Raw genomic sequence first — 23,572 nt, 5'->3', positions numbered from 1 at the left:
AAGCTCACTCTTTGTCCTATTTTTTTGTCCTCATTTTTCTACCTCTGTCTGTCTCCTTCTGTCCTGTTCTCTTGCTCCCTCCCTCTCTTGCTCTCTCTCCCTCTCTCTCCCTCTGTGTTCCAGTGGGTACTCCTTACTACATGTCACCGGAGAGGATACATGAAAACGGATACAACTTCAAATCTGACATCTGGTCGCTAGGATGCCTGCTCTACGAGGTAAACTATGGGAATCTGTGCACTCACTGTCACCTTGCAGTCGACTGTAGGAGTGACGTGAGAACACATCGACTAAGTCACACACATAAACAAACAAACCATCCTCAATCCTGCTTTTAATAAAGTACTGCGAATGTATACAAAAAAAAAACACCAGCCACACTCTGATACATGGTTATACTGTATTTGCCATCACTATATGGCATAATGTGCAAAATATGCACATTTTATAATAATGATATATTCAAATGTTATGTAAGTTTATTTACCTCCGGGTGCTGATTTTCTTTTCACTGTGGCCTGGCTGAGCTGAGACCTGAAGAATCTCTGAGTTTAACTTCTTTAGCCTGGGAACCTGCTGTATGTTGAAAAGTCAGGGAGTGAAGGGAACTGACATGGCCATGTGTTTTAGATAAGGCCGCCCAGTGACACTGACTAGTTTGATTAGTCAGGAGCAACACACGGCAGGGCTCTGCTGTAGACCACACTGAGTGGAAACAAGTCCGGGAGGAGGGAACAAAGAGAAAGGAGTGTGGAGCAGAACAATGATAGACATGGATGATAGCAGTCAATCTGATGTTTCACCTTGGCAACCTGCGCACGCACACACACAAGCACACACACACACACACACACACACACACACACACACACACACACACTTGCAGAGACACACTATCGGCCATGGAAACACCCACATTTTTCTCCCCTCCTCTCTCCTAACTCCCCTGAGTTGCTGATCACTTGGGCTGCATTTCAACGCACCAGTGACTACACCTTCTCTACTGCGCCTCAGGCATAGAGGTGGAGAATGCGCGAGGAAAGAAGTTTTAGCTCAGCTTGCAGGTCATGGTTGCTCAGAGACCACAGTCCTTCATGCTAATTAGTTCCCCACAATGCACTGCGGCGATGCATGGTTGTGGTTGGCTGAAAGCAGGGGGTGCTGTAGGTCACATTCTGTTTTTGTACTTTTTATATGTGTGGTGTATGTGTGTGTTTTTTTTTTTTTTTTAATGTGGAGGATGCTTCTTTTACTGTTAATAAAAACCAGATTGCTCTAGTTTATATTACTCCTGTTGCATAGTTTCTGAAGGTATCATGATTGCGTAACCACAGCCCCATTGCACAGTTTTTTTTTTGATTAAGCGCTTTTTGTGGTGGTTATTTTTTTAGGGTAAGGTTGGTTTTAGAATTTAGTTTTACGGAAAACCAATTGTGACATCAACTGGCATGCGATTGGACAGTTTTGTTGTTTTATATTATAAGAATATATGATATTTGCAGAGCATTTTTGCCCTTATTTGACTGCAACAGTAGAGATTACAGACAGCAAATACAGATGTGCTCAGGCAGTCCATCAGAAAAAACAAATCAGAAACAAAAAAATATCAACATTTGGCTTGGTTTATTTGTAGTTGAAGTTTATGTCCATTGTGAGGCTGGACTTTTGTTGAGAAAGCTGGTTATTTCGGAATTGTCACCGTGCTGCATGTGCTGCATTGATTGTTTCGCAGTTTCAGATGGGGCACAGTCCATTGATGTTTTTTGACTTTCACCCTTAGGACACCTGCCAGGGGTCACAGTCAGGACTGAACACTTAGAAAGCAAGACGGAGACCAGAGACAAGACAAGGGAAGGATAGGGGCCAGAGAGCAAATTTGAAAAAAATCGAGTGAGACTTGTTGCTCCCTGAGGAGGTCAGGAGGCAGGGAATAAAGATGTAAGGTGAAAAAGTCTAGGAATCTATATAGGAACAATATAAGAAGCTAGAGGAGGCAGTAGAAATCTTCAGAGAGAATAAAAAGAAAGAGGAGATAGAAGGTTAGAGAGAGAGAAAGTGCAGGGGGGAAGAAGTGGAAGGGGAAAATAACAAATAGCTAGTGCAGGGTTATAGATTGCTGGAGAGAAGAGAAAGATGGGGGGTGATCTTTCAGAGAGAAAGAACTGTAGGTACAAGAGCTGAGACAGAACTCCAGCCATCAGGTCAAGGTGAGCCATGCAAGGAGCCTGTGGAGATAAAGATTTTACAGCCTTATTGTTACTAGAGCAGCGCTCACCACGCCATGCATATTCTCTTTGAAGAGCAGACCCTTGCTTTCCACTCCTCTTGGTAAGAGGGGCTCCACGGTGCATTCTGTGTCAGGAAACTTACCTCTTTCTCTCTGAAAACTCCACCATTCGTCTTTGCTCTATTCTCCTCCCCTCTGCTATGTTCCCCTCCGTACGCCTCCCCTTTTCCTCACTTAACCTTCAGGCATAAGGAATTCACACAGAAATCCCCGCCCGATCCCTTTGGTACTCATTGATTTCACTCTGAACATACACTAGGCGCTGAGGATTCTGCAGGTGTATGTTTCTGTGTATGTGTGTGTCAGTGTGTGTGTATGAAACAGCTCCATTTGAGAGAGAGCCTGCCTTTTTCATTCTTATGCCTGGGGGTTGGGTTAGGGTCCAAAGGGTCCGTCCGTCAATACCTGGTCATTGTATCTGCGTCTATCTTTATCTCCCATTCTCTTTGATCCCTTTCTCCTCCTGTCCGACCTCATTACATCACCTGACCCTGCCCTATGCCCCTCACCCAAACCCCCTATGTTGTGGTAAACAGGGATGTTGCAGTCACTGGGTTTGCCTCCCAGGGTGACCAGTGAAATAAAGGGGGGTCTGGTCACATGCCAGTCTGCTAAACTTGCTAGAAAGAAGTTCCTAATGACTAGTTTCTATGTATGAGCACAATGTAATATATAAAGTTAAAGAGGCTCTATGTCACAATTTTCATATATAAACTTTTTTTTATTGGCCACATGTGAGCCGTTTGTAACGTGACATGAAAAATTGGACCTTCTCCCTCTCTCAGTTTCATATAGAGGCCTGTGGATTTGTTTAAGTTGTTAAATGCTGCTGGAATGTGGATTTTTTGAAATTAATTATTTCAGGTCGGATCTTCCAAAGGATGTGACTTTGTGCACCTGAGAGACTTGTCTCAGTGCAGATTCTGAGGTAGCTTACATTAGTTTAGATTATTTGAGTCTGTTAACGTTAAGTAACGACTGGCTTCCAGCACAACACAGAAGTTCCACTAAGCCCCCTTATACATTGTCTGAAAAATGCTGTGTTTTAAGAGCTATTCGAAACTATTCTTAAATAACCGTAATGTATTGTTAATTTTAAAACACATAATACTGTAGAATACAATAAATACATGCAGCAGTAGTAGTTTAAATTATAGTTCAGTTTAAGTTTGGTCTTTCCGGTCATGTTTTGTTTCAGCCTGCTACATTGTAACATTTATGCATGTCGTGCTTACGTACGTCGTCCATGATTAGCTAGATGCCAAAATGAAACTGTGATCGCAAGATAGTAAGTAAAATGACAGGTTTAAAAACACTACAAATGTGGCTCCAAATGAGAACAATCAGCAAGAGAAGTGCAGAGCAGGAAGAGAATGTTTCGAAACAGTTGAAATTTCAGTGGACTGCAGTGTACCACATATGAGTGCTAGTGGCTACTTGCAGAGCTGCTGAAGTGGCCACAGCACCTGCTGATATTAGCAGCAAATGTTGCACAATGGTAAGCTTGACACAGAAGGCCGACTTGACTATCTGAATGTCCGTCATGATGGTGGTACTTGGAGAGCCTAATATTTGGTGGTGTAAAAAACAGTGTAGCAAGCATGGAAATATATCTTGGACGACACACATCAGTTAACCATCGTTGTCAACATTAGTTAGGGAGGCTACATTTTTTTGTAAACCAAGATTTGGCTGGAAACATGATCTGTCAGTGCATGTCAATATGAAATTAGAATGTGTATATCAATAAGATAATACATTTAGTGTTGACTAGTTTCAGTTGGTCGGTCAACTAATCAAATAATATTGGCAACTCTCTCCCTCTTGCTGAGGTCGTTCTGTGTAAAAGAGATGCATTTTACACACACTGTAGGTCTCCAGCTTATACGGCTGTTTTGTGGTTGCTGTGTTTTGTATAAAGCTTAGCAGAGGGGGAGAATATCTTGAAAAGCTTTACTGGAATGTGTCTCCTTCCTGTAGGAGCTTAGCTATCCGTACCTCTGACTGTGCCCATGTCTCATGCCTCCTGCCTCACTCCGCTCCCTCCCCTTTTGTTTTGCTGTTGGTTTTACGAGGCCCAAAAATGCTGGGTTTCTCGGCAGCTGGCGTTTGCATGTGATGAGTTGGCCCTGTGGCTACCCCTCTATATGTTTTTGAAAATGGGAATGGGGTTCCTGCAAACAAAGACTGCTGCCTGTGGATAGCTTTGGTATCTTTCCACTGATTTCATATAATATGTGCAGTTTTTGATGCATTAATTCAAATGTTTCTCCTACCAGTGTCAGTATACAGCAATTTATTTTGCCGAATTGTCTACAGTATGTTTTTACTCATCTGTATTTGAAATCCATTACAAATGTCTTACACTTTCCTTCCTGCCTTACACAAATTCTGCCTTCAGCTTAAAACATTCAAATCAGTTGTACCGTGATGAACCCACTACCCAGCCTGTCTTCAGTTTTTTTTTTTGAAGAATAAATAAATGTGATCATTAAATCATTAAACTTTAGAGTTGTTTGTAGGTGGATTTTGTTACTTTTACAGAACCAGCCTAGCAGCTTTCATGCTAAGCTAAGTTACCAAGCTGCCGGCTAAAACTTCACATTTAATGGACTGTCACAGAGAGTGGTATTGACCTTCGCATGTAACTCTAAACAAAAAAGCAAAAAAGTTAACATCCCCAAATGCTGAAACATTTCTTTAAATCCGACTATTCAAATACAAAATTTTAGTTTAGCTGCCGTGAGACGGGGACATAAGAACACTTCCTCTATCAGTTTTCCTCAAAAGTTCACCCCACTACAACGATCTGGCACTTTTAACTCATCCGTCCATTCTTCATCTTCTCATCTTTCTTCCATCCTTCTTCCCTATCTAGTGTGCTGAAGTAGAGCAGTGATGACTCCAGTGGGTATAGGTATATTTTTAATGACTGTCCCTACACTGTGATTTATTGCCTTGATTAATATATCATCATAAAACCACATGAAGGACCAGTGAGCACATTAAAGAGTCATGCTTCCTTCACTTGTACTGTGTGTTATGTGTGTGTGTGTGTGAGAGAAAGAGAGAGAAAGAAAGTGGGAGAGAATATATACAAAATATTCATTGACTTTGTGTGAGTGTTTTAAGTGTTTATTTTGATGTCGCATGTGTTTGTAAATGAGTAAGTGAGAACCACTAAGAAGCCGGTCCCAGGCTATAAAGGCTCCTGGGAAAAGGTGGAGGGGGGGGAACTCCCTCAGCTTCTTTTAATTGGCGTACAGGGAGAGAAGCTGGAGAAAGAGAGAGAGAGAGAGCAGGATCAGTGTTAATTAAGCTGGAAGGCCCCATCCAGACCTTTTACACGGACAGGGATGCTGGCTTTACATGCCTGGGCTGGGGAGAGTGCAGCCTGGCCAGCTGAGGAAGAGCCGAGGAACAAAGGAGGGTGTGAGAGAGAGAGAGAGAGAGCGAGAGAGAGAGAGAGAGAGAGAGAGAGAGAGAGAATGTGTTCTGCCACCAGCAGCTCACACCCCTTGGACAGACAGCAGGCATGCGTGTGCATTGTATGTCTCTCGAATATCAATGAACCATACACACACACACACACAGTCTCATACTCACACACCAGGGCCTCAGAGGTCAGGGAGTGAGTCAATCATCTAACCCATTGCGACGACACAGTCTGAAAAAAGGAGTAAGTGTGTGTGTTGGTGTGTGTGCGTGCATGTGTGTGTGCTGAGAGCAGGGGGCCGGCAGCTGTCAGGGGCTAGGAGCAGCAGGCACTAATGAAGCAGATGAATAGTGCAAAAACTCCCAAATACAAACAGGACAGTTGACATTTTTCATCTGTCAAAAGCAGAAGATGCATGAAAATACGACGGGGGTCTTGTTTAACCCTTTGCCTCCTGGTGTCTCTAGCTGGCTTCTTCTGGCTTTTCTTCTTTTTATCCGTCTGTTCTGTCTCACTCTCATTTTTTCTCTCACTTACTGAGAATTTTATGGTTTTGGGAATTACCTGTTATAAAGCACTAGAAGGTGTACATACATTTTGCAGCAATTAAGAGTGTTTTCCCACACTGTCCTTTCCGAGTCTATGAGGTAAACATTCACTGCATGGTGTCAGCATTTTTAGTGCACACATGGGCACTCACATGCTTTTGAGAGAAGGCCAGAGTCCGCCTGGCACTGCCCTCCAGGCTTTTTTTCCCCCTCTCTTTTAGAAGTTTTCTGCCCTTACCAGACTGATGGCATATTTACATGCTGCAGATTGGTAGGTGATGTAATTGGTGGATGGTCAAACAAATAAAGATGAGGAAAGACAACTGTAACATAACAATGGGGCTGAGTATTGAACTTTTTTTGGCACTGACTGAATTGCCTCAATACTAACAAGTATGAAAACATGTCTTGTCAGTCAGTAAAAATTTGAATACCTGAAGTTACTCTCATTAGTGTCAGTGAGTCAGTAAGCACACAGCAAACATGTTGTGCCACAATCTAATAGTCAAATGTAATCTTATGTTAAAACAGATCTCATAAAATTGGTATTTCTTTTTTTTACGATACCCAGCCCATAGTTTAAAAAAGGGATAGTTTAAATGGATCTCACCTCTCTGGTATTATCTGTATTAATGTCTTTTTAAAATGAAGTAAAAAATTAACCAAACAATTTCAGGGCTCATGTCTGGTCCGTGTTTTCATAAAGGTTGGAAACCCCCATCTTACTGTGCACACCAGCTCGGCCCAACTTTTCTCATTCTCCTCCAGGTGTCTGTAAAATACATTGCTGACAAGGAAATCAATAGATCAAAGTCGCACTGATAACGCACCTTGCATTTTGGATTTGTTTCAGGCAGGATTAGGTTTTCACAACAGGGGAACCGTGGAACTGGCTTGTTTGTGATGACGTAGCCTATGAAAACTGTCGGCACCACAAGCTGGAAGGAGGTTCAAACTGTGTTTCTCTGCACAGCATGTGAAATTGTCAGTAGACATGCAGGTCAGAGTGACGGGAGATTATCCACTAGTTAATCAGTGGCTGATGCCGTCCAGTCTCTTATACTGATAAGGAAATGAAATTGCTTAAATGGGTCACCGAATGTGCTTTGGTGGCTGTTGATGTATCTCGGCGATTTGCCCAAGAAGAGTAGGATCCAATGACTCAAATCCTTTATCTGGTTAAAAGATATAGTTTAAAACAACCAAGATCTAAAAAAGCGCCTGTGACATGACTTGAAACGGTATGAAAGTAGTCGGCTGGAAATGTTTTAATGTCTGGCCATCCGTCTGACAGCCAGCGCTTATGGAAAACTCTGATATGAGGGTCTATAGCTTGAGCGCTTTGCCTGAAGTTGATTTTGAAACACTGGCAGTATCCCTCTGGAGTGCCATCTGTGTTAATTCTGAGTTTGCATATTCAAGTTTTTAACATTGCTGCATTTGCCCATGCATCTGTGGCTGCTCCCTACTCTTAATCGCTGCAGAATCAAATCTGAAATCTTTAGGTTACAGATATGAGGCTTTGTTACTAACGGAGGAGCATCATGGCTGACACACACAGGGATACTCATTTCCTCACACATCTCATCACTGTCAACCACCTGCTGTGCCAGTCTCAGTAGTTGTTGGAGCAGAGTGAGGAAAGGTGTCCAAAGAGACACGAAGCAAGGGAGATCCTCTTAGTGTTCACGTGTGTGTCTGTGCAGATATAAAGTATTAATGTGAGTGTTTGATCTAGAGCGTGGATGAATGTGTGATGGTAAATGATGTCCAGAGGAGAGATCACCCACTGTGATTCTGCTGCCGTCATCTTCACTTCCAACTGGAAGCTGTGACAGAGAGTCTCTGTCAAACTCTGCCCGGTAGGGAACAAGAACTTTTCTCTGCACCATCAATCTTTGACACATTTTTCAGTGAAGACTGAAATGAAGAACGCCGCCTACAAGTTGGTGATGTGCTTGGCACTTTTTTTTGGAAATGTCAAAGGGTTACATTTGTAGCTACATGCAACAAAGTGAGGTAATTTCCATATGACATTTTTTAGTAATAGTGCTCCTGACTTTTTGGTAAGCTGACAAAGAAGCCAAATGACAACTAACACTTATTTTTGGTATTAATAAAAAGTAATATTAATAAAATAATCAACTGCTTAGTTGGTCCTGGATTGGATACCCTGTCCTTATTGTACCTGAAAGACAGTTTCTGTTATCCTGCCTCTATAGAGCAGTGTGGGGTGACGTTTAATTGTAGGCTGATCTGGGCGTTAGCATTGCTCTGGTTCCCTCATCAAATGTCTATGGGATTTTCTAATTGGATTTTGGATTATTGGAGAAACAAGCTCTTTGGCAAACACGTTTTCTGTAAATTGATCAATCTACAAGTCGGCCTATAAAGACAGACTAGTGAGTAGATGAGTCTTCGTGTTCGGCGTGATAACGTTTAATGTCCCTGAAAACAACCTCTGTAGACTTTTTAGACCTTATAGGTGTGTTAATATCTGAAGCCTGTTGTAACCACAGACTTATTTCAGGCATTTAACCAAAAATCAATAATAATAAAAACAAAAAACCTTGACTCTGAGATGAGGGAACTAGAAGTGCAAAAAGGCCAACAGCTGCATCATACTACAGCACTCTATTTCCTTGATGGTCTCAATTGCGCGTGTCCTTTTTCTCTTTTGAGTCAATCAAAATGTTTACAGTAACACTGGAGGAAAGCAAAAAGAGATGGTCATTACGATCATACAGAAGAGGCCCTAATCCATGAAGTACCCGTTTGATGTGGTACACTTACAGTTATAAACTTTGACACTTTCTGCAGCTCATTTCTTCTTATGTAAATAAATGAAAACCAAGTCAATATGCTCCAGGATCCAACAGCAGCTCATCATCAACAGCTGCTAGTATTTATTTGAAGGCAGTGAAAGAATAACAATCGTGAGTGTGCTTCCTATGCACATGGACATTTATAGAAAGTCAGTCAGAAGCTAAGCCTGGCAAAAATGCCATACTATATTTTCTATTCTTGGGGAGACAGGAGGGATTCTTCACCTATTTCCACTCAGCAAACATCTCCTTATCCCTTCCACTCTTCCTTGCCATTCCCATCTGCCTATCCTCTATTCTTCTTGCTTGTATTTGTTTCCAGAGGATACAGTTTTCTCGCTGCTCCAGCAGAGAAATTCTCTCCTCTCACATGCCCGCACCCCTCCCCTCCTCCCTCCCTTTACCTCACATTCTCCTCTTCCTTTCTCGACTATATATTTCCTCTCATTCTCATCACTAAGTTTTCGAAGCAGTGCAGCAGAAGGTGCCAGCGAACTAGAGGAAAAGACATAAGCCAAGAGAAGCTTTCATGGATTTTTCTGCTTTGGTTCACTTGAATTTTAGACCACTGCTCATTCCAATACAAAAAACATACATAAGTGTGTACTGATTTGATTTGTACACAAAACTTTAGACATATCGACTTGTTGTCCAACTCTGTTTGTCTCTCACACCCAAGCATTCTCTGCTTTAATCAATAAGTCATATACCTCAATTGGTGTGCAAGTCCTATTTTTAAAATAAAATACAGCGTCGTTTGTGTCACACCTGTTGAAATTTTTACTGCAAGTTTTTACTTTGCTCTCTCACAGCCTCTTCTCTCATCTCCCCCCCTTCACACTTTCTCTCTGTTTCCTCATATCTTTATATTTCAGATGGCAGCCCTACAGAGTCCGTTCTATGGGGATAAGATGAACCTTTACTCCCTTTGTAAGAAGATAGAACAGTGTGACTACCCCCCTCTTCCTTCAGATCACTACTCAGAGGAGGTAAGTACTTTATCAGTAAGTCTTACTGCTATGGTAAGGAGGTGTGGACCTGCTCAGTGTTTAAAAAAAGACTCCTGAACTCCTTTAAAAGAAAATCCTTAAACTTTTAAGTGAACAACGGTTTTGAGCAGTCGCGGCCAGTTCCTCTTTTCCTGTGCCCGCTTGCTGATTCTGACTTGTGTTGACTATTAAAGTACATGTTTTATACCTAAGTGAAATCCACCCAACTCTCTGAGCTACAGTACAGTATGATTTTGCTCTTTGATCAGAAGGCCAGCTATGATTTTAACTGTTTGAAAATTAAATGCACATATCAAAAGCATCTGGCCATGCAAAAAGAGTGGGGTGAAACTAAATGGGCTGGAGTGTCATGTTTCCAAAACTTAATGTTAAATCATCTGCTGTAATTCTGCGTAGACTTGCCCATGCACAAAAATGTAATGGAGTCAGGCTGCGGTTAAAGATCGCCTTATTGCTGATTGCTGGTGACGTGTGTGTATGAAAGCGCATGGCTTTCTCTTTGCATGACCTTTTTTTTGTTTTTGTTTTCTTTAATCTAAGATTTCTGTCTTTTTTCCTCATAAATATATTGAGTTGGATGTATACATCAAAATGTCAGACACTGATTCACAGGCACACACGCACATACACTGTGGGTATAAGTTTGATTTAACAATGACACTTTGTGCTTTGTTTTGGACGCACTAAAGCTTTGTATTGCGCATGATAACTATCAAATCAAATCAGTTTTATTCATATAGCCCAAAATCACAATCCCGTTGCCTCAGTGGGCTTTACAATCTGTACAGTCAACGACATCCTCTGTTCTTAGACCCTCGATTCGAGTGAGGGAAAACAACCTTACTGAGAAAAAGAAACAACCTTTTAACAGGAGGAAAAAAAGATAGAAGAAACCTCAGGGAGAGCCACAGAGAAGGGATCTCTCTCCCAGCCAATAGGTGTCGCATGTACAGGACAAACAACAAAATCACAATTTACAAATTTCACTGACAGAATATCTGTTACAAACTTGCAGCATTCACACTAATTATACGATAGATGTAAAATTTGTGGATCCAGGAGACGACTGAGTAAGCTGAGGCATCACCAAGTGGTTCACGAGCCACGTGACCTCCTCTCCACCGCAGTGACCTGGAAGAGGGCAAGTTTCCTCACAGCCTTGCGCTTATACTACAAATAACATCTGGCATCAGGCTGATAGGGCAGATATAAGATAATATCGAATATCCACCAGCTGTTAGAAGAGGAACGGCTCCAGCTATATTTTTATTTTTAAGTCTGATTTATTACAATGTAATTTCTCAGCTGGCTAGCCCTGGAAACCAGTTACAGACTAGCTGCATCTAATTATAGGCTGTTTTGTTACATTTTCAAATCATTCTTTGCACTAAAGTTGTCATTCAAAGTCAGAATTTCAATATTTAATATCAGTCTTAATGAGGAATTAATACAAACCCAGAAATAAAATGAATTAACAAACTGTTCTCAGAGGAAAATAAGGTCCCAAAACACTGAAGCACTGCTTTTGGCAGGGTCCGCCACATATAAACAACGTTACAACAAATCAGTCTGTTTATTCATTTTAATCAGTCATGAAAACGGAGACTGAATAAAGTGTTTGAATAAAGTTTGGTCATTTAGTTTGTCTAAGTATAAAAAGAAACCTCTATGAAGATTGTTTTTCAAATAAAATTTATCACCCAGAACTACATAGTGCACCTTTAATATTTATTAAATAATAATAAAAGTGTTCTGTTGCTGCACAGAGAGAAAAAGAGTCGGCCTTTATTTATTTGTACTGCTTATCAACATAAAATACAAATAAAATGTTGATACAAATGTTAAAAATGATATATTATCGACTGATGGCAACAATATCATGAAATTTGATATTGTGAAATGTCCATCACCTAAGCCTTTTAGGGATGCAACTAACATAGTCATTTTCATTATCGGTTATTATATCTAATACTTGTTGAATTACTGATAAGTTATTGAAGTCAATGAGGTGTCAGAAAATAGTAAATAATGCCCAGTCAGATTTGTGGAGCCAGTGGTAAAAGTCTTCAGATATTTTTTCCCTTATTAAAAGTAAAAAAAAAAAAATCCAAAGTTATGCAGCTGTTTTAGAAGTGTGTTGTCTTTCAACAAAAAAATTGAGCTTACATGTTATATACATGCTTTAATTATACTGTGGTATTTACTTAATTAAGTTGATGAAGGCTTATCGCGAGGTGTTGTTGTGTCTCTGTGTGTGTCTGTGTGTGTATTTCCTTATGTGCGGGAGCAGTTGTGCATATTTTGTTACAAGAGCTCCCTCTCCACACACGCTCTCACACACACACGCACACGCACACACACACACACACACACACACACACACCACACTGAGCTTCTGCGTTGCCCCACATGTCACCCCCATCCAGGAGAAAGGAAGACAAAGCGAAAGAGAGAGGGAATGATAGAGCGAGAGACAGGGCGATGGAGAGATGGAGATGAGGGGGGTGCCTGCAGCGCCTGTCTGGATGTAAACAATGCTCCTGAAGGATCGGCAGCAAACTGTCAGCTGCTCATCTTTGTTGTGTCATTTAACCATCTCCGTCTATGCTTCCCCCCCACGCCTCCCTTCACTAACTCCTACTCTCCCTCCTCCTCTCTCCACCTGACACCCCCCACTCCACCCCCCCACTCCACCCCACTCGCCATGCAAAGAAGCACATGAATATTTTACATATCTGCATCCCCCCATCTCCATTCTGTGGGACTAATTCTCAGACTGTCTGAATTTGCATCTTTCTCTCACTTTCTCTCTCACTCAGCCACACAGACACACACACACACACAGACATAGACACAGACACACACATAACACACACACTTATAAACACAGCGGCTGACGAGAACTCGTCCAAGCTGGTGCCACGCAACAGCGGCCAGGAAGTCGGCAGACGGTTACCATAGCGACCTCGCGTAGATGTTATTTTTTTTCCTTTCCTCTCCATCTTTTATTCTCGTCTTTTTTTTTTTTTTTTTAATGATGGCGGTGGCTGTTCCGCCTGCGAGCCTGTCTATCTATCTGCTCCAATCAGCCGCTTCGCTCGGCTTCAAGTGTAAGTGCTGTCTCCGGATGGCAATGGAGTGGCAGCAGTGTGTGCGTGCCGGAGGGTGTGTGCGTGCGTGCGTGTGTATGAGAACTCAGGTAAAAGTGTATTCAGCAGACCAATAAGCGATTAGTGCGCTAACCCAGCCTCGCGTCTTTGTCTCAGCTCGATTACCTCGTTATTGTCATCATGGTAAGAGCTCATTAAAAGACGAGCAGGTCTCTGTTATCAGGAGTTTGTTCGTTTCTGGAGCTCCTCTCTAAAAATCAGTTCAGTTCAGTTTCTCTTCTGTGCCATTGATTGTATTATTTTTCTGTTTACTTCCCAACCCACACACCCTTGTCCCTCTCACCAGCTGAGGAACTTGGTAGATATGTGCATCAACCCTGACCCGGAGAAGAGGCCGGACATCACCTACGTGTACGACATTGCCAAACACATGCAGAGCCTGACACAGGGCAGCTAAGCCCAGAGTTACAAACACTATAGCTTGCAGAACTCCTATCTATGTCCCTCCTTGCTCTTCATGCTGGACTTGTACACATCTACCCGCTTTTATACAATAACCAACTCCAGAGTTTAGCTCCTTTTGATAAGAAAAACATGTAACAGATTTGTATTTTCAAGATGATTGTATGGTCTACAATATGACTTACAGCCAAATCTTTTCTGCCCTTGGATAAAGAATATAGAGATATTCAAAAGAAAACTTTTTTTGTCCTATTCCTTAGACTCCAACAAAGTTATAGCACTGAAAATCAATGTGTAACTGTGTAACTCACAGATGAGTTTGTGTGGCTTTAAAACACATGTCCTCTAGGCTTGGGCAGATATTAGATCTTATTGACTATTGCAATATTTCCCACTATACACAATATTTTTCAGAGTATCGAACAGCTGTTACAGCATCTTTAGGCTTTTATTTTGAAAAGAAAAAGCATGTGGAGCTGTTGTCGCAGTGGAGACAGTGCACGTCTACATTTGGCAGGTTACTACATGTGAATTCTCCTGAAGTAGAGGCATGCATATACAAACACATGGAGGACTTAGTTACTAAGAAGAATGCCAGCTCACCAGTTTGTCAGTATTTCAGGTTAAAGCAGAAAAAACTGCGAGCTAAGAGATTTGAATGAGACTATAAATTGTCTTTACCATTAGCAGTAGTTAACTAAACAGGGCAACACAACAGGTTTGTGGTCTCACCTCAGCCCCAATTCACCTGCTGAGTCCGATAATATTGCGATATTTGGGGCAGGACAATATTGTGATCTAAGATTTTGGATATTGCCCAAGCCTATTGATTTCTGTATTGTCATGTGGAGAAGTAAAGCTGTTCTTCCTTAGCTGGTTTGAGCAGATACTGTTTATAGCAGGTGTAATGGAAAATTAGGAAAAAAAAAAAAAAGAAAGAAAGAAAGAAAGGTTTAGTGTTATCTGTTACCTATCATCAAAATAGATAATCAATTCTACTTTCCTTAAAAATGACCTTGTAGGCTTTTGGTGGGTCTAATGAGACCTGTTGTCAGTGAGCAGCACAGGAAAAGACCACAGAAACTTTGTGAGCAAGGGTTAAACAGGAGTGAAGAAACCTTCACCCAGTTGCACCAAAAGAGATGTAACAGGGTGTTATTGATGGTTGAAGCGTTGTTGTGTTGCACTTTCTACCCTGGTATTAGAAGGCAGGCAGGGTGATCACGTCTAATGAATGTTTTAGGAAAAGAAGGATCATTTAAAGGACATGCTGGGGGGAGAACATGGGCAAATGTCTCCACAACACTCTGAATGTAAGTCAGTTTGACACCTATGTATCATCTTTGAAAAATTCAAAATGTGTCTTTTTTTGACAGCCTAGAAGGAGTTGTAGAGGCTGTAACAAAAGCAGCTTCATGTCTCGCTGTTTACCATAGTCACTGACACCAAAAACCATTTCCTCCCGTAGCAAGGTATACTGCTGGAGTATTACATATTTTTAGGGCTACTAACACATGGGGGACGTGACGGAAATCCAGGTCCAAACATATAGTTGTCATCATGGTCCAGTGGATGCATTTGAGCCACCAGAAAATTAGTCTGTGCAGACAAAATGTTCTGTTAATGTTGCTGTGTAAGTTTGCTGTGTAGTTGTCTTTTAAAGTAACTAATATGTTCAGGAGATTGTAGGTCTTTGCCTTGTGTAGCCGTCCACGTTATGAGAAAATCGCAGTGTAACTACCAAACTTATGTCATCAGCTGAGATACCAAAGAAGTTCACATAGAGAGAGTTTATGTAAATGTTAAGGTACCTTGTATGGAAAGTTAATGGAAGACTTGTACTGAAAAAAAAAACAAACAAACAAGCACCAACGGGACTCTCTTTGTTTTACTGTACATGGTGAGGAAGTTCCTAAAGTGTAAATACTGTAAGGTTTTAGTGACCCCGTATTCATTTGGAGGAAGGAAACAGTGGTACATGTGTATTTGTGTGTAGGTTTACACCAGTGGGTCACTGATGACCAGCACTGACTGCCACTGGTTTACATAATGACAGTGACACCACATAAATAGTGTAATAAGCAAACAGTAATTGACAACGTTTTAGCTCAGTGTCTTACGAATTCTCTTCTAACATGATCAAAAAGCCTGTTAACCATTCATTCAGATTCTTGTACATGTGCACCCATGTTTCTCATATTGTTGTTTTTTTTTATTAACATTTAACAACGTGTTGTATGCAAAAATCCAAGCTTGTAGGTGCAAAAATGTAAGTTATTTTGTTTTGGTCAACAGAATATTTTGATAATGTGTTGATAGTGGTTATTTGTTGGAGACTTGCGAATAGTGTTTGCAGTTGTACACCTTGTTGCTTTTCGTTTGTGTAGCTTTGCTCTTCCAGTGCAGTAAAAATGTTTCCATTTCACTGATCTCACTTTTCATCACCACAGTGCTGTTTATCTTCTGTCTCTATGCTCTCAATGATATTATCTGTAAAGCATCAACACCTTTTAGTTTAGCTTTAAAGCACTTGTCTTTAAAATGTTAAGTTTTGATGCTGTACAGAGTTCCCTTAATGAATCGGTCAATTCAGCAGCAGAATTCCAAAATGTTCTTTCTTTTCTATCGACTCAAGAAGTCCGTCATAAATCCAAAGCACTGTAAGGAAAAGAGCAGAGAAAAGACATTGAATGGCTGTTAGTCTGTATTTGCAGTGTATTTCAATGTCTTGTCTTCTTTTAAAACTAAATGCGTATGTTATCTGTCATCTTATTAGTTAAGAACATGCAACACGCAGTGCAGATGCAGGTTGCATCGCCTTAGAATATATCCATGCAGTAGTAGTTAGGTTTTATGTGGATGCACAGAAAAGGGAGATTCATTATTTTTGTTATTTTACATTATTTTTTTTTCTCCTCTTCAGGGTTTTTTTTTTTTCATAAAACAGTGCAAAGTCACTTTAAGCATTAGGGCCATTTCTTGACAAAGGGCAATCTTTTGTCTTGATGTAACACACGACAGTTCTCTCCTTTGTCAAGTTGGTTTTGAAGTGTCTAGGGATTTTCCAGGAAGTCAAAAATTGGGATTAATATTTATTGTTTTGGTAGTTTGGTTGTTTTCTGAACATTTCATGTCAAATTGAAGACATTCATCACAAATGCCTTGTATGCCATCTAAATGCAATAAAGCTTTCAAAACTCTTTGGAAATTGAAGTGAGTGCTTGGAGCATTCATTCCTCATTTCTCATCTAATGTTTTGAACAGGCATCACTGAATGTTTAGATCATGACTTGACTGCCAACAAGTGCAGTAGTAAAAAAGGACACACAGTTGTAGTTATGAAATGCCAAATGTAACTAAGTCCAACATTTATACCTTTGGCAGGATTGAGGCACATGTCGAGGGCCTCCTTGCCACTTGGGGGGGGACAAAACATGGACTTGCTACAATAAATAGTGTTTAACATATATTTTAACATTGACAAAATATGAAAATACAAAACTTTATTTCATTGTTTATATTATTTATTCATTTTTGAACATACACAGTAGCTTGAATACATGGGTAATGATTTGCGTATGAATAGCAAACTATAGATGAGATAAGCTAAAATATATAGCTAAACTTAAAGGTGCAATGTGTAACAATTTTTGTTTAAAACATTTTTAAAACTATGTTATCAAACTGAATGTATTAGCATGTGAGGAAATAACCATCGTGATTTCAGAGCCACCTATGTATAGTGTTACAGAGATATCTGCTGAAGTTAGCATGCTAAGCAGCTAGTTCCAGGACTGAAAACCTCTCTCTCCCAGCCGTCCAAAGCTCCTGTGCTAACTGTCTAAACACAAACATCAGGTAGCCTGGCTAGCTGAGCTAACAAGCTAATGGTTGCTACAGTCAGGGATGGATATACAATACAGTCACTAGCAGTTACTGTGGGGAATATTACAGGTGGTCAATTCCTACATACTGCACCTTTAAATCAGTTAACATGATTATACTCATGGAGCAGTTAGGTCACTTTGTTCTCTGTGTTGTTACATTTGTGTGTAGGGAGGCCCCCCCCCCCCAAAAAAAGGTGTGCTGAGTGTCTATGTGTCTGTTGATGCAGTCTTGTCCTGCTAATACCTGCTAACAATGATGACACATAACTGCTTAACCACATTTTAAGCTTACAAACACACACATACAGAGATCATGTACAAAAACAGTCATCTCAGAGAGAAGAGATGCTTGGCACTCGGTTCATCTAGACTCCAAATGAATTTCCATCAGCAGTAGTGACATTTACATGAATATAATTTTTGTCAATACTATTGTCTGGTATGTACTTGGAAATTAAACTGTAATTAACATGAGTCATGGGTGAAAACAAAAAGATGATTTCTTTTACATTCTGCATTTACCTGATCTCTCTGCCCTTTAATAACCACTTCAGTCTTTTGTTACCTGTTATAATCATATATTTAATGATTAACTAATTATAATTAGTAATATTTGTTACCGTATCTTTAAGTGAATGTTTAAGTTTTGGTGATGATCACTTTTTAGCTAGGCTCATCTCTGAGGGAACCTTCGCTGGAATCTGAATCTGTTTTTCTGTAACCAGATTCTTTTGTGGTTTGTGTGAGTTTGGTATCTCTGGTAATTATCAGTCAGGATATAATACACTTGCCAGTATCCTGATTATTAATTTTTGTGCAAACTGAACTATACACATTAAATTTACTCTAGAATTGTTTTATGTCAACCCCAAACCTTAACTGTATCAATGCGTTTTAGCCTGAGTTTGCATATCAAGTATTTTTAAGTTAATGCGAGAAGTGGCTTTGATAAGGCTTTAATTTTATATGTAATCTTGGCTCCAATTAAAAAATGTCAGGGAGGGAGTTGATTGTATTTATTTGTATTTTTATTTTAGGTGATTTTTTTTACTACTGTTCTGCATCAAAACATTTTATTGAAGAACTGTAAAAGTGGGGAAACATAATAGGAACTTACAACAACACAACAGCAGAAATGAAATTAAAAGCATAAAATGGCAGTGAGACCTGCAACATACTGAACATTTAGCAGAAAGATTCTATGATGGGAGGGCAGGCAGCTCCATCAGGCCCGTCTTCTCAATCCAGGAGGCTCTTCATTAACATAAACTACAACAAACAAAACGGAAATACTTTTGGGACACCATACAAAAATTTTAGTACTGCAGTCATTGTAGAGTGGGAAATACTTTAATTGTATTTCTTAATTGATAACGTAGTCTAATAAGTTAACAGCATAAATATCATACATGGTTTGAAGCTGCTGAATGTGACGGTTGTAGAAAAAAATACAACTGAAGTTTTCTTACCTGCTGTTGATTGAAGCCTCACATCTACAGTCACATCACTGTGGAGAAAAAAGTGAAGTGAATACAGATTGGCAACACAAAATGATGATGATGTACAGGAAATTAAAACTCATTTTTGTGAAATGAGCCCAAAACAATCTGACAGTCAAACTAGGGCAGGAGATTAGATTTACTCTCTGGACTTTCTGCTCTTCGCAGCAAAGATCGGGTAGACGACTGCAACTGTGATCATGATGATGATGCCAACGGTGAAGAGGCTGAGCCGAACAATGAAGACAAGTCTGTTTCTCATGTCTGTAAAAATGATGGTTGTAAGAGAAGAATAAAAAAGTGGTGGTGGCTCTATTTAGAATACAGTTTATATAAATCGATGTGTGCACTGTAAGTCGGATCAAAACGTGAAATGAAAGTGCACATACAGATTGTGTCATCATCCCGTATGACGGGGCTGCTCTCATATTCTCCATTAAAAGCAGTCACCTGGAGAGAGAGAAACTCTGGTTATCAGCAGTTGGAGCATTTGAAGACAGATGAGTATCTCCAAAAGTGTGGATTTTACAAACCTCTACTCTGTAGGTGGTAGAATAGCTCAGAGCTTTGAATTCAAAATGACAGTGCTCATTTGTTTCTTCTTTAAGCAGCTTCGGAGGGTCATCACTAACATAAAGACGAGCAATGAATTTCCCCTCAGGTCCATTAAAACGTTGTCCATAATAACCACAGTCTACTGCAATCACGTTATTCTCTCGACTATACAGTGACATGTAAGAAACATCATCTGGTACTGTAAGAAAAAGAACATATTTCCCTTCAGATACAACGCTGTGTGCTAACTCACAGTGATATTATAGTTTCATTTAAACAGAAGCATAATCACTCTTTAGTGTTTTGCCAGGTCGGTTGTGCTGGTTGTCAGTAATGATACAAATACAAAATGTGCAAAGGAAACAAAATGAATCATTTTGCACTGAAAATGATTCATTTTAAACTCAAATGCAATACAGTATAAAAATATGACAACAGAAATAGTATTATCTCTGTGTTCTGAAATCTTTAAATGTGCTGTTTGTAAGAAAAGTGGATTTTTGACTCACAAAATCTGATGCTCTGGGAATGAGACTAAAAAATCTACATTTCTTACAAATAGTGCTTTTAAACGATGAGTGAATACAATCAAATGTAAAAATATTGTTTCATTTTCTTTAAGAGTCTAAAATGGGTTTCTAAAAGAAAGAGCCATTATTTACCACAAACAATGCTCAGTGTAACTGATTGAACCCTGAAAAACATTGTATTACTCTGAACGACTCTCTGAAGACACAAGACTCTGTACTGCAGCACGTTGGACAAACAAACAGTAACAAAAGTAAAAACTTCAACACTATGTGAAACACAAAGGATGAATGAATAAACTGTCAGGATAGTCTGTTTGTATGAGACATGTGTTGTTGTAATCTCCTCCAAAAGATTTTCACACTTACTTCCAGTCTCAGTTTTCTGCCTAACGACAGCTGATGTTCCCGCGGGTTTCTTGTTGTATTTGGGTTGGACTGTACAGCTGTAGTCGGTGTATGGTTCCAGTCCTTTAATCTCACATGATCCTCCTGGTGGAACTTTGTTAATTACATCTGTAACATAGTTTTATTAATTCAATCAATCGATCAACATGTGAAAACTGAGGCTAAGTATAATCAGACGTGTTTCCGATAAACAACCTGACCTCGTTCCGTCATATAGAAACAAAGATTTTAATCTCTGGCATGTTATTTCTGTGCCACATTTCACGTGATGTCATAACTTGTTGACCTGCTGCAGGTTCTTTACACCTGCTGTCACTCAGGACACTAAAGCATGGAGCACTTTACTGAAGGTCCATGGAGGATTCTAATGTCCACACTATATTTCAATATTTAGGTAAAATGCTCACTAAAATGATCTCCAAGGACTTTGGGAGGATGCATTGCTGTGAAGTCAATGAAGTAAGTATAAAGTTAGTCTAAATAATCGTACTTACACTTAGGTTTGCTGTGAGCAGGTGAGCAGCTGCAGTCATAAGAAAGCTTTGGAAGTGTTGGAAGAACTTCATGACAGTTGGTACTGGTCGTGGTCCAGCTCATATGGATGGAGGCGTCAGTTGCACTTGTCTCCTTTTTGATTATTTGTAGATCTGTTAGGACACATTATGAATCTGTAACACTGAGTATCTGGTGTTTTGTCCACAGATATCTTTGGATACAAGCTGATTGTTCTTCTCATCACACTGAGGTGAAGTGAATCTCAACATACCACAGTTAATCCTGACGGGGATATCAGTTGTGTTTATTATGGTGTCGTTGTTCATGTCCTTAATGTGGCCGATACAGCTGTAGTCTGTGAAGGGCTCCAGCTTAGACAGTTTCTTGATTTTCTCCATTCCATTTTCTGAGGAGAAACAAGAATTACAACATTTCTTCATCAACTGCTTCCACACAGCGCCTGTGAGCAGTTACACTTCGGAGTCAGATTAGATTCAGATGTGGGCAGCAAATAAATAAATCACCTGTTCACAATCACAACAACTCGACTTCCTCTTACCCCAAAAGATTTTAAATACAACTGATTTTTTATCATCATATCTGTTGTTTTTGTCTTTTTTTACAGCGTGATCTCACGGTGCATTCTGCCTTTAAGGATTTTCATGTAAATCCATTCATAGTGTTGGTGACAGACAAAGTCTTTGTACTTCTTGTCTTTCCACTTACCCGGACAGGTGTAATCAGTGGTGAGATGACACTGTGAAGGTAATGTTGTGTCTATCTCTGCAGGAAGTTTAGATTGAACTGTTGAATTTATATCACTTGGATTTAAGAAACCTGTAGAAGATAGAAAACAGCACATACATTAAAACATGATGGAGTAATGTCTCCACCACATGCAGAAATACAGGAGGACTCTGCACTACATACCAACAGGGATGTTTTTGGTGAGTCTGAAGGGAGAACAGTTTCCTGAAGTGAAGGTTGTGGTCAAAACTGAGCAAATATCATTGAAAGCAGGTTTGATGCAGAATATTTTACTGTCACTTGTGCACGACTGAGCTGTAGTATGATCTGATGTTGACATGGAGGAGCTGATGTCCCATTCACTCCAGTAACAAACAGATCCAGGGACGCATGGTGAAGTGTTGCTGACGTCTTTAATGTCACTTTGACCTGCGATAGACAAGTGATGCACAGATGGTCAGTTTCACACACAGATAGACAAGTGATGCACAGATGGTCAGTTTCACACACAGGTTCACTTCTTAAAGTAAAAGTAAGTTGCAATTCAACAGTATGAATTATTTTTACTTACTCATGCTAGATGTCCTTGTTTTATGTTCAGTGCTGCTACAGGGTGTTTGTCCATCAGTGCCATCATTAAACATCACATAATGCTCATATTCAGTACAGGGCTTCAGGTGTGTGATGCCATGTGAAGATGTTTGACCGAAGTCAGCGTTGAATGTCTTTCCAGTCTCTTGTTGCCCCACTTCATTAATCCTTATGGTGTAGAGACCAGGGGGAGAGCTTGTGATGTCAATCTGGAGGCCAAACTTGATGGGTGTAACAGTGTAAGAACCTGCCAACAAAATCCACAGAACAATGAAATCTCTTAGTTTTTATAAACCACCTGATGAGATGTCTTCTTAAATCTCAGTTGGTTCATGAAAACGCAAGACTGATACTCACACAGTGGAGGTGGAGAGACTGGTGGGGCTAAAGAATGAATTCAAATAGAATTAGAAAAGCGAAATGATTCATCTATGATTATAACACTTTGAAATAGCCTTCCAAAATAACTTTGAAAAAACGCTGCATTTCCTGCTAGTGTTGGAGACAACAAACATTCTGTTTCCTCTGGTTGCAGAGCTGGTGTTGCTCCCTGTCACTCCTTAGTCTCATTTATGTCTTCAAGCAAGAGATAAAACAAAAACACAGCAGCATCGGGCAAGAGCAGATTCATAGTCTGCGGAGGAAATGCGGTATTCATCTGCACGTGTTCAGTTGACCTCACAGCTGCTGCTCTGAGTTCAAATTCTTCCTGGTTTTGGACTTATTGCTGAGGTCCTGACAGTAAAACATCATCCAAGTCGCCTAAAGGTTGCTGACGTTCTCAGGATTGTCTCAGTGTACAGTGCAGTGATGCAGAGTTGTCATAATGCTGCACCCACAGCTACCTAGCTTAGCCCCTTCATAGAGTTGATTTGATTTTTAAACAACAGTTAATAAAGACTCTGACCTGACAGACCCTGACAGACAAATGAGAGAAACTTGTTGACACACTTTTAAAACCTCCTCACTGTCAGACGGCCACTTTTAAGTCGCTCATTTCAGTTCTAGTTTATTTTCAATGTGCTTCTCTGTCTGACCTACGCTGTGCTCATAGAAAGTAAAGAGCCAAATTCAAATTCTTGAGTCGATTTTTAAGGTGTCTGCTGTTTACTTGAATATTTATTTTTCTGATCATGTTTTAGTTTTACATTTTAAGACAAATATATATACTTTCTACTCCTCACA

The 23,572-nt window shown here is 40.1% G+C and overlaps 1 protein-coding gene and 1 long non-coding RNA gene across 7 annotated transcripts in view; one reads left to right on the top strand and one right to left on the bottom strand.

Annotated features, from left to right (window-relative positions):
- The window catches only part of nek7 (NIMA-related kinase 7), a 74,266-nt gene that overhangs the window by 46,721 nt on the left and 3,973 nt on the right, over positions 1-23,572 (top strand). Inside the window, exons 8-10 of one of the 6 annotated variants that reach the window (XM_037113892.1) lie at positions 124-218; positions 9,972-10,085; positions 21,257-21,606. In XM_037113892.1, coding sequence (XP_036969787.1) covers positions 124-218; positions 9,972-10,085; positions 21,257-21,277 — 230 coding nt within the window. In that variant the 3' untranslated portion in view covers positions 21,278-21,606. Of the gene's footprint in view, positions 1-123; positions 219-9,971; positions 10,086-13,562; positions 16,887-19,232; positions 19,376-19,675; positions 19,813-20,948; positions 21,012-21,256; positions 21,607-23,572 lie in introns of those variants that run through there. The other 5 variants (XM_037113893.1, XM_037113887.1, XM_037113890.1 and 2 more) reach the window with 5 other exon arrangements.
- Positions 16,604-19,318, bottom strand: LOC119028208. Its single transcript, XR_005077628.1, has 2 exons — positions 19,208-19,318; positions 16,604-19,072 (listed from the first exon to the last, which is right to left on the bottom strand). It is a non-coding gene; the product is annotated as an uncharacterized LOC119028208 (long non-coding RNA).

This window comes from Acanthopagrus latus, chromosome 11 (genome assembly GCF_904848185.1).
Source record: "Acanthopagrus latus isolate v.2019 chromosome 11, fAcaLat1.1, whole genome shotgun sequence".
In the NCBI taxonomy this organism is placed as follows: Eukaryota; Metazoa; Chordata; class Actinopteri; order Spariformes; family Sparidae; genus Acanthopagrus; species Acanthopagrus latus.
Note: the sequence above shows the minus strand (reverse complement) of the source record. Positions and strands in the feature narration are given on the sequence as shown.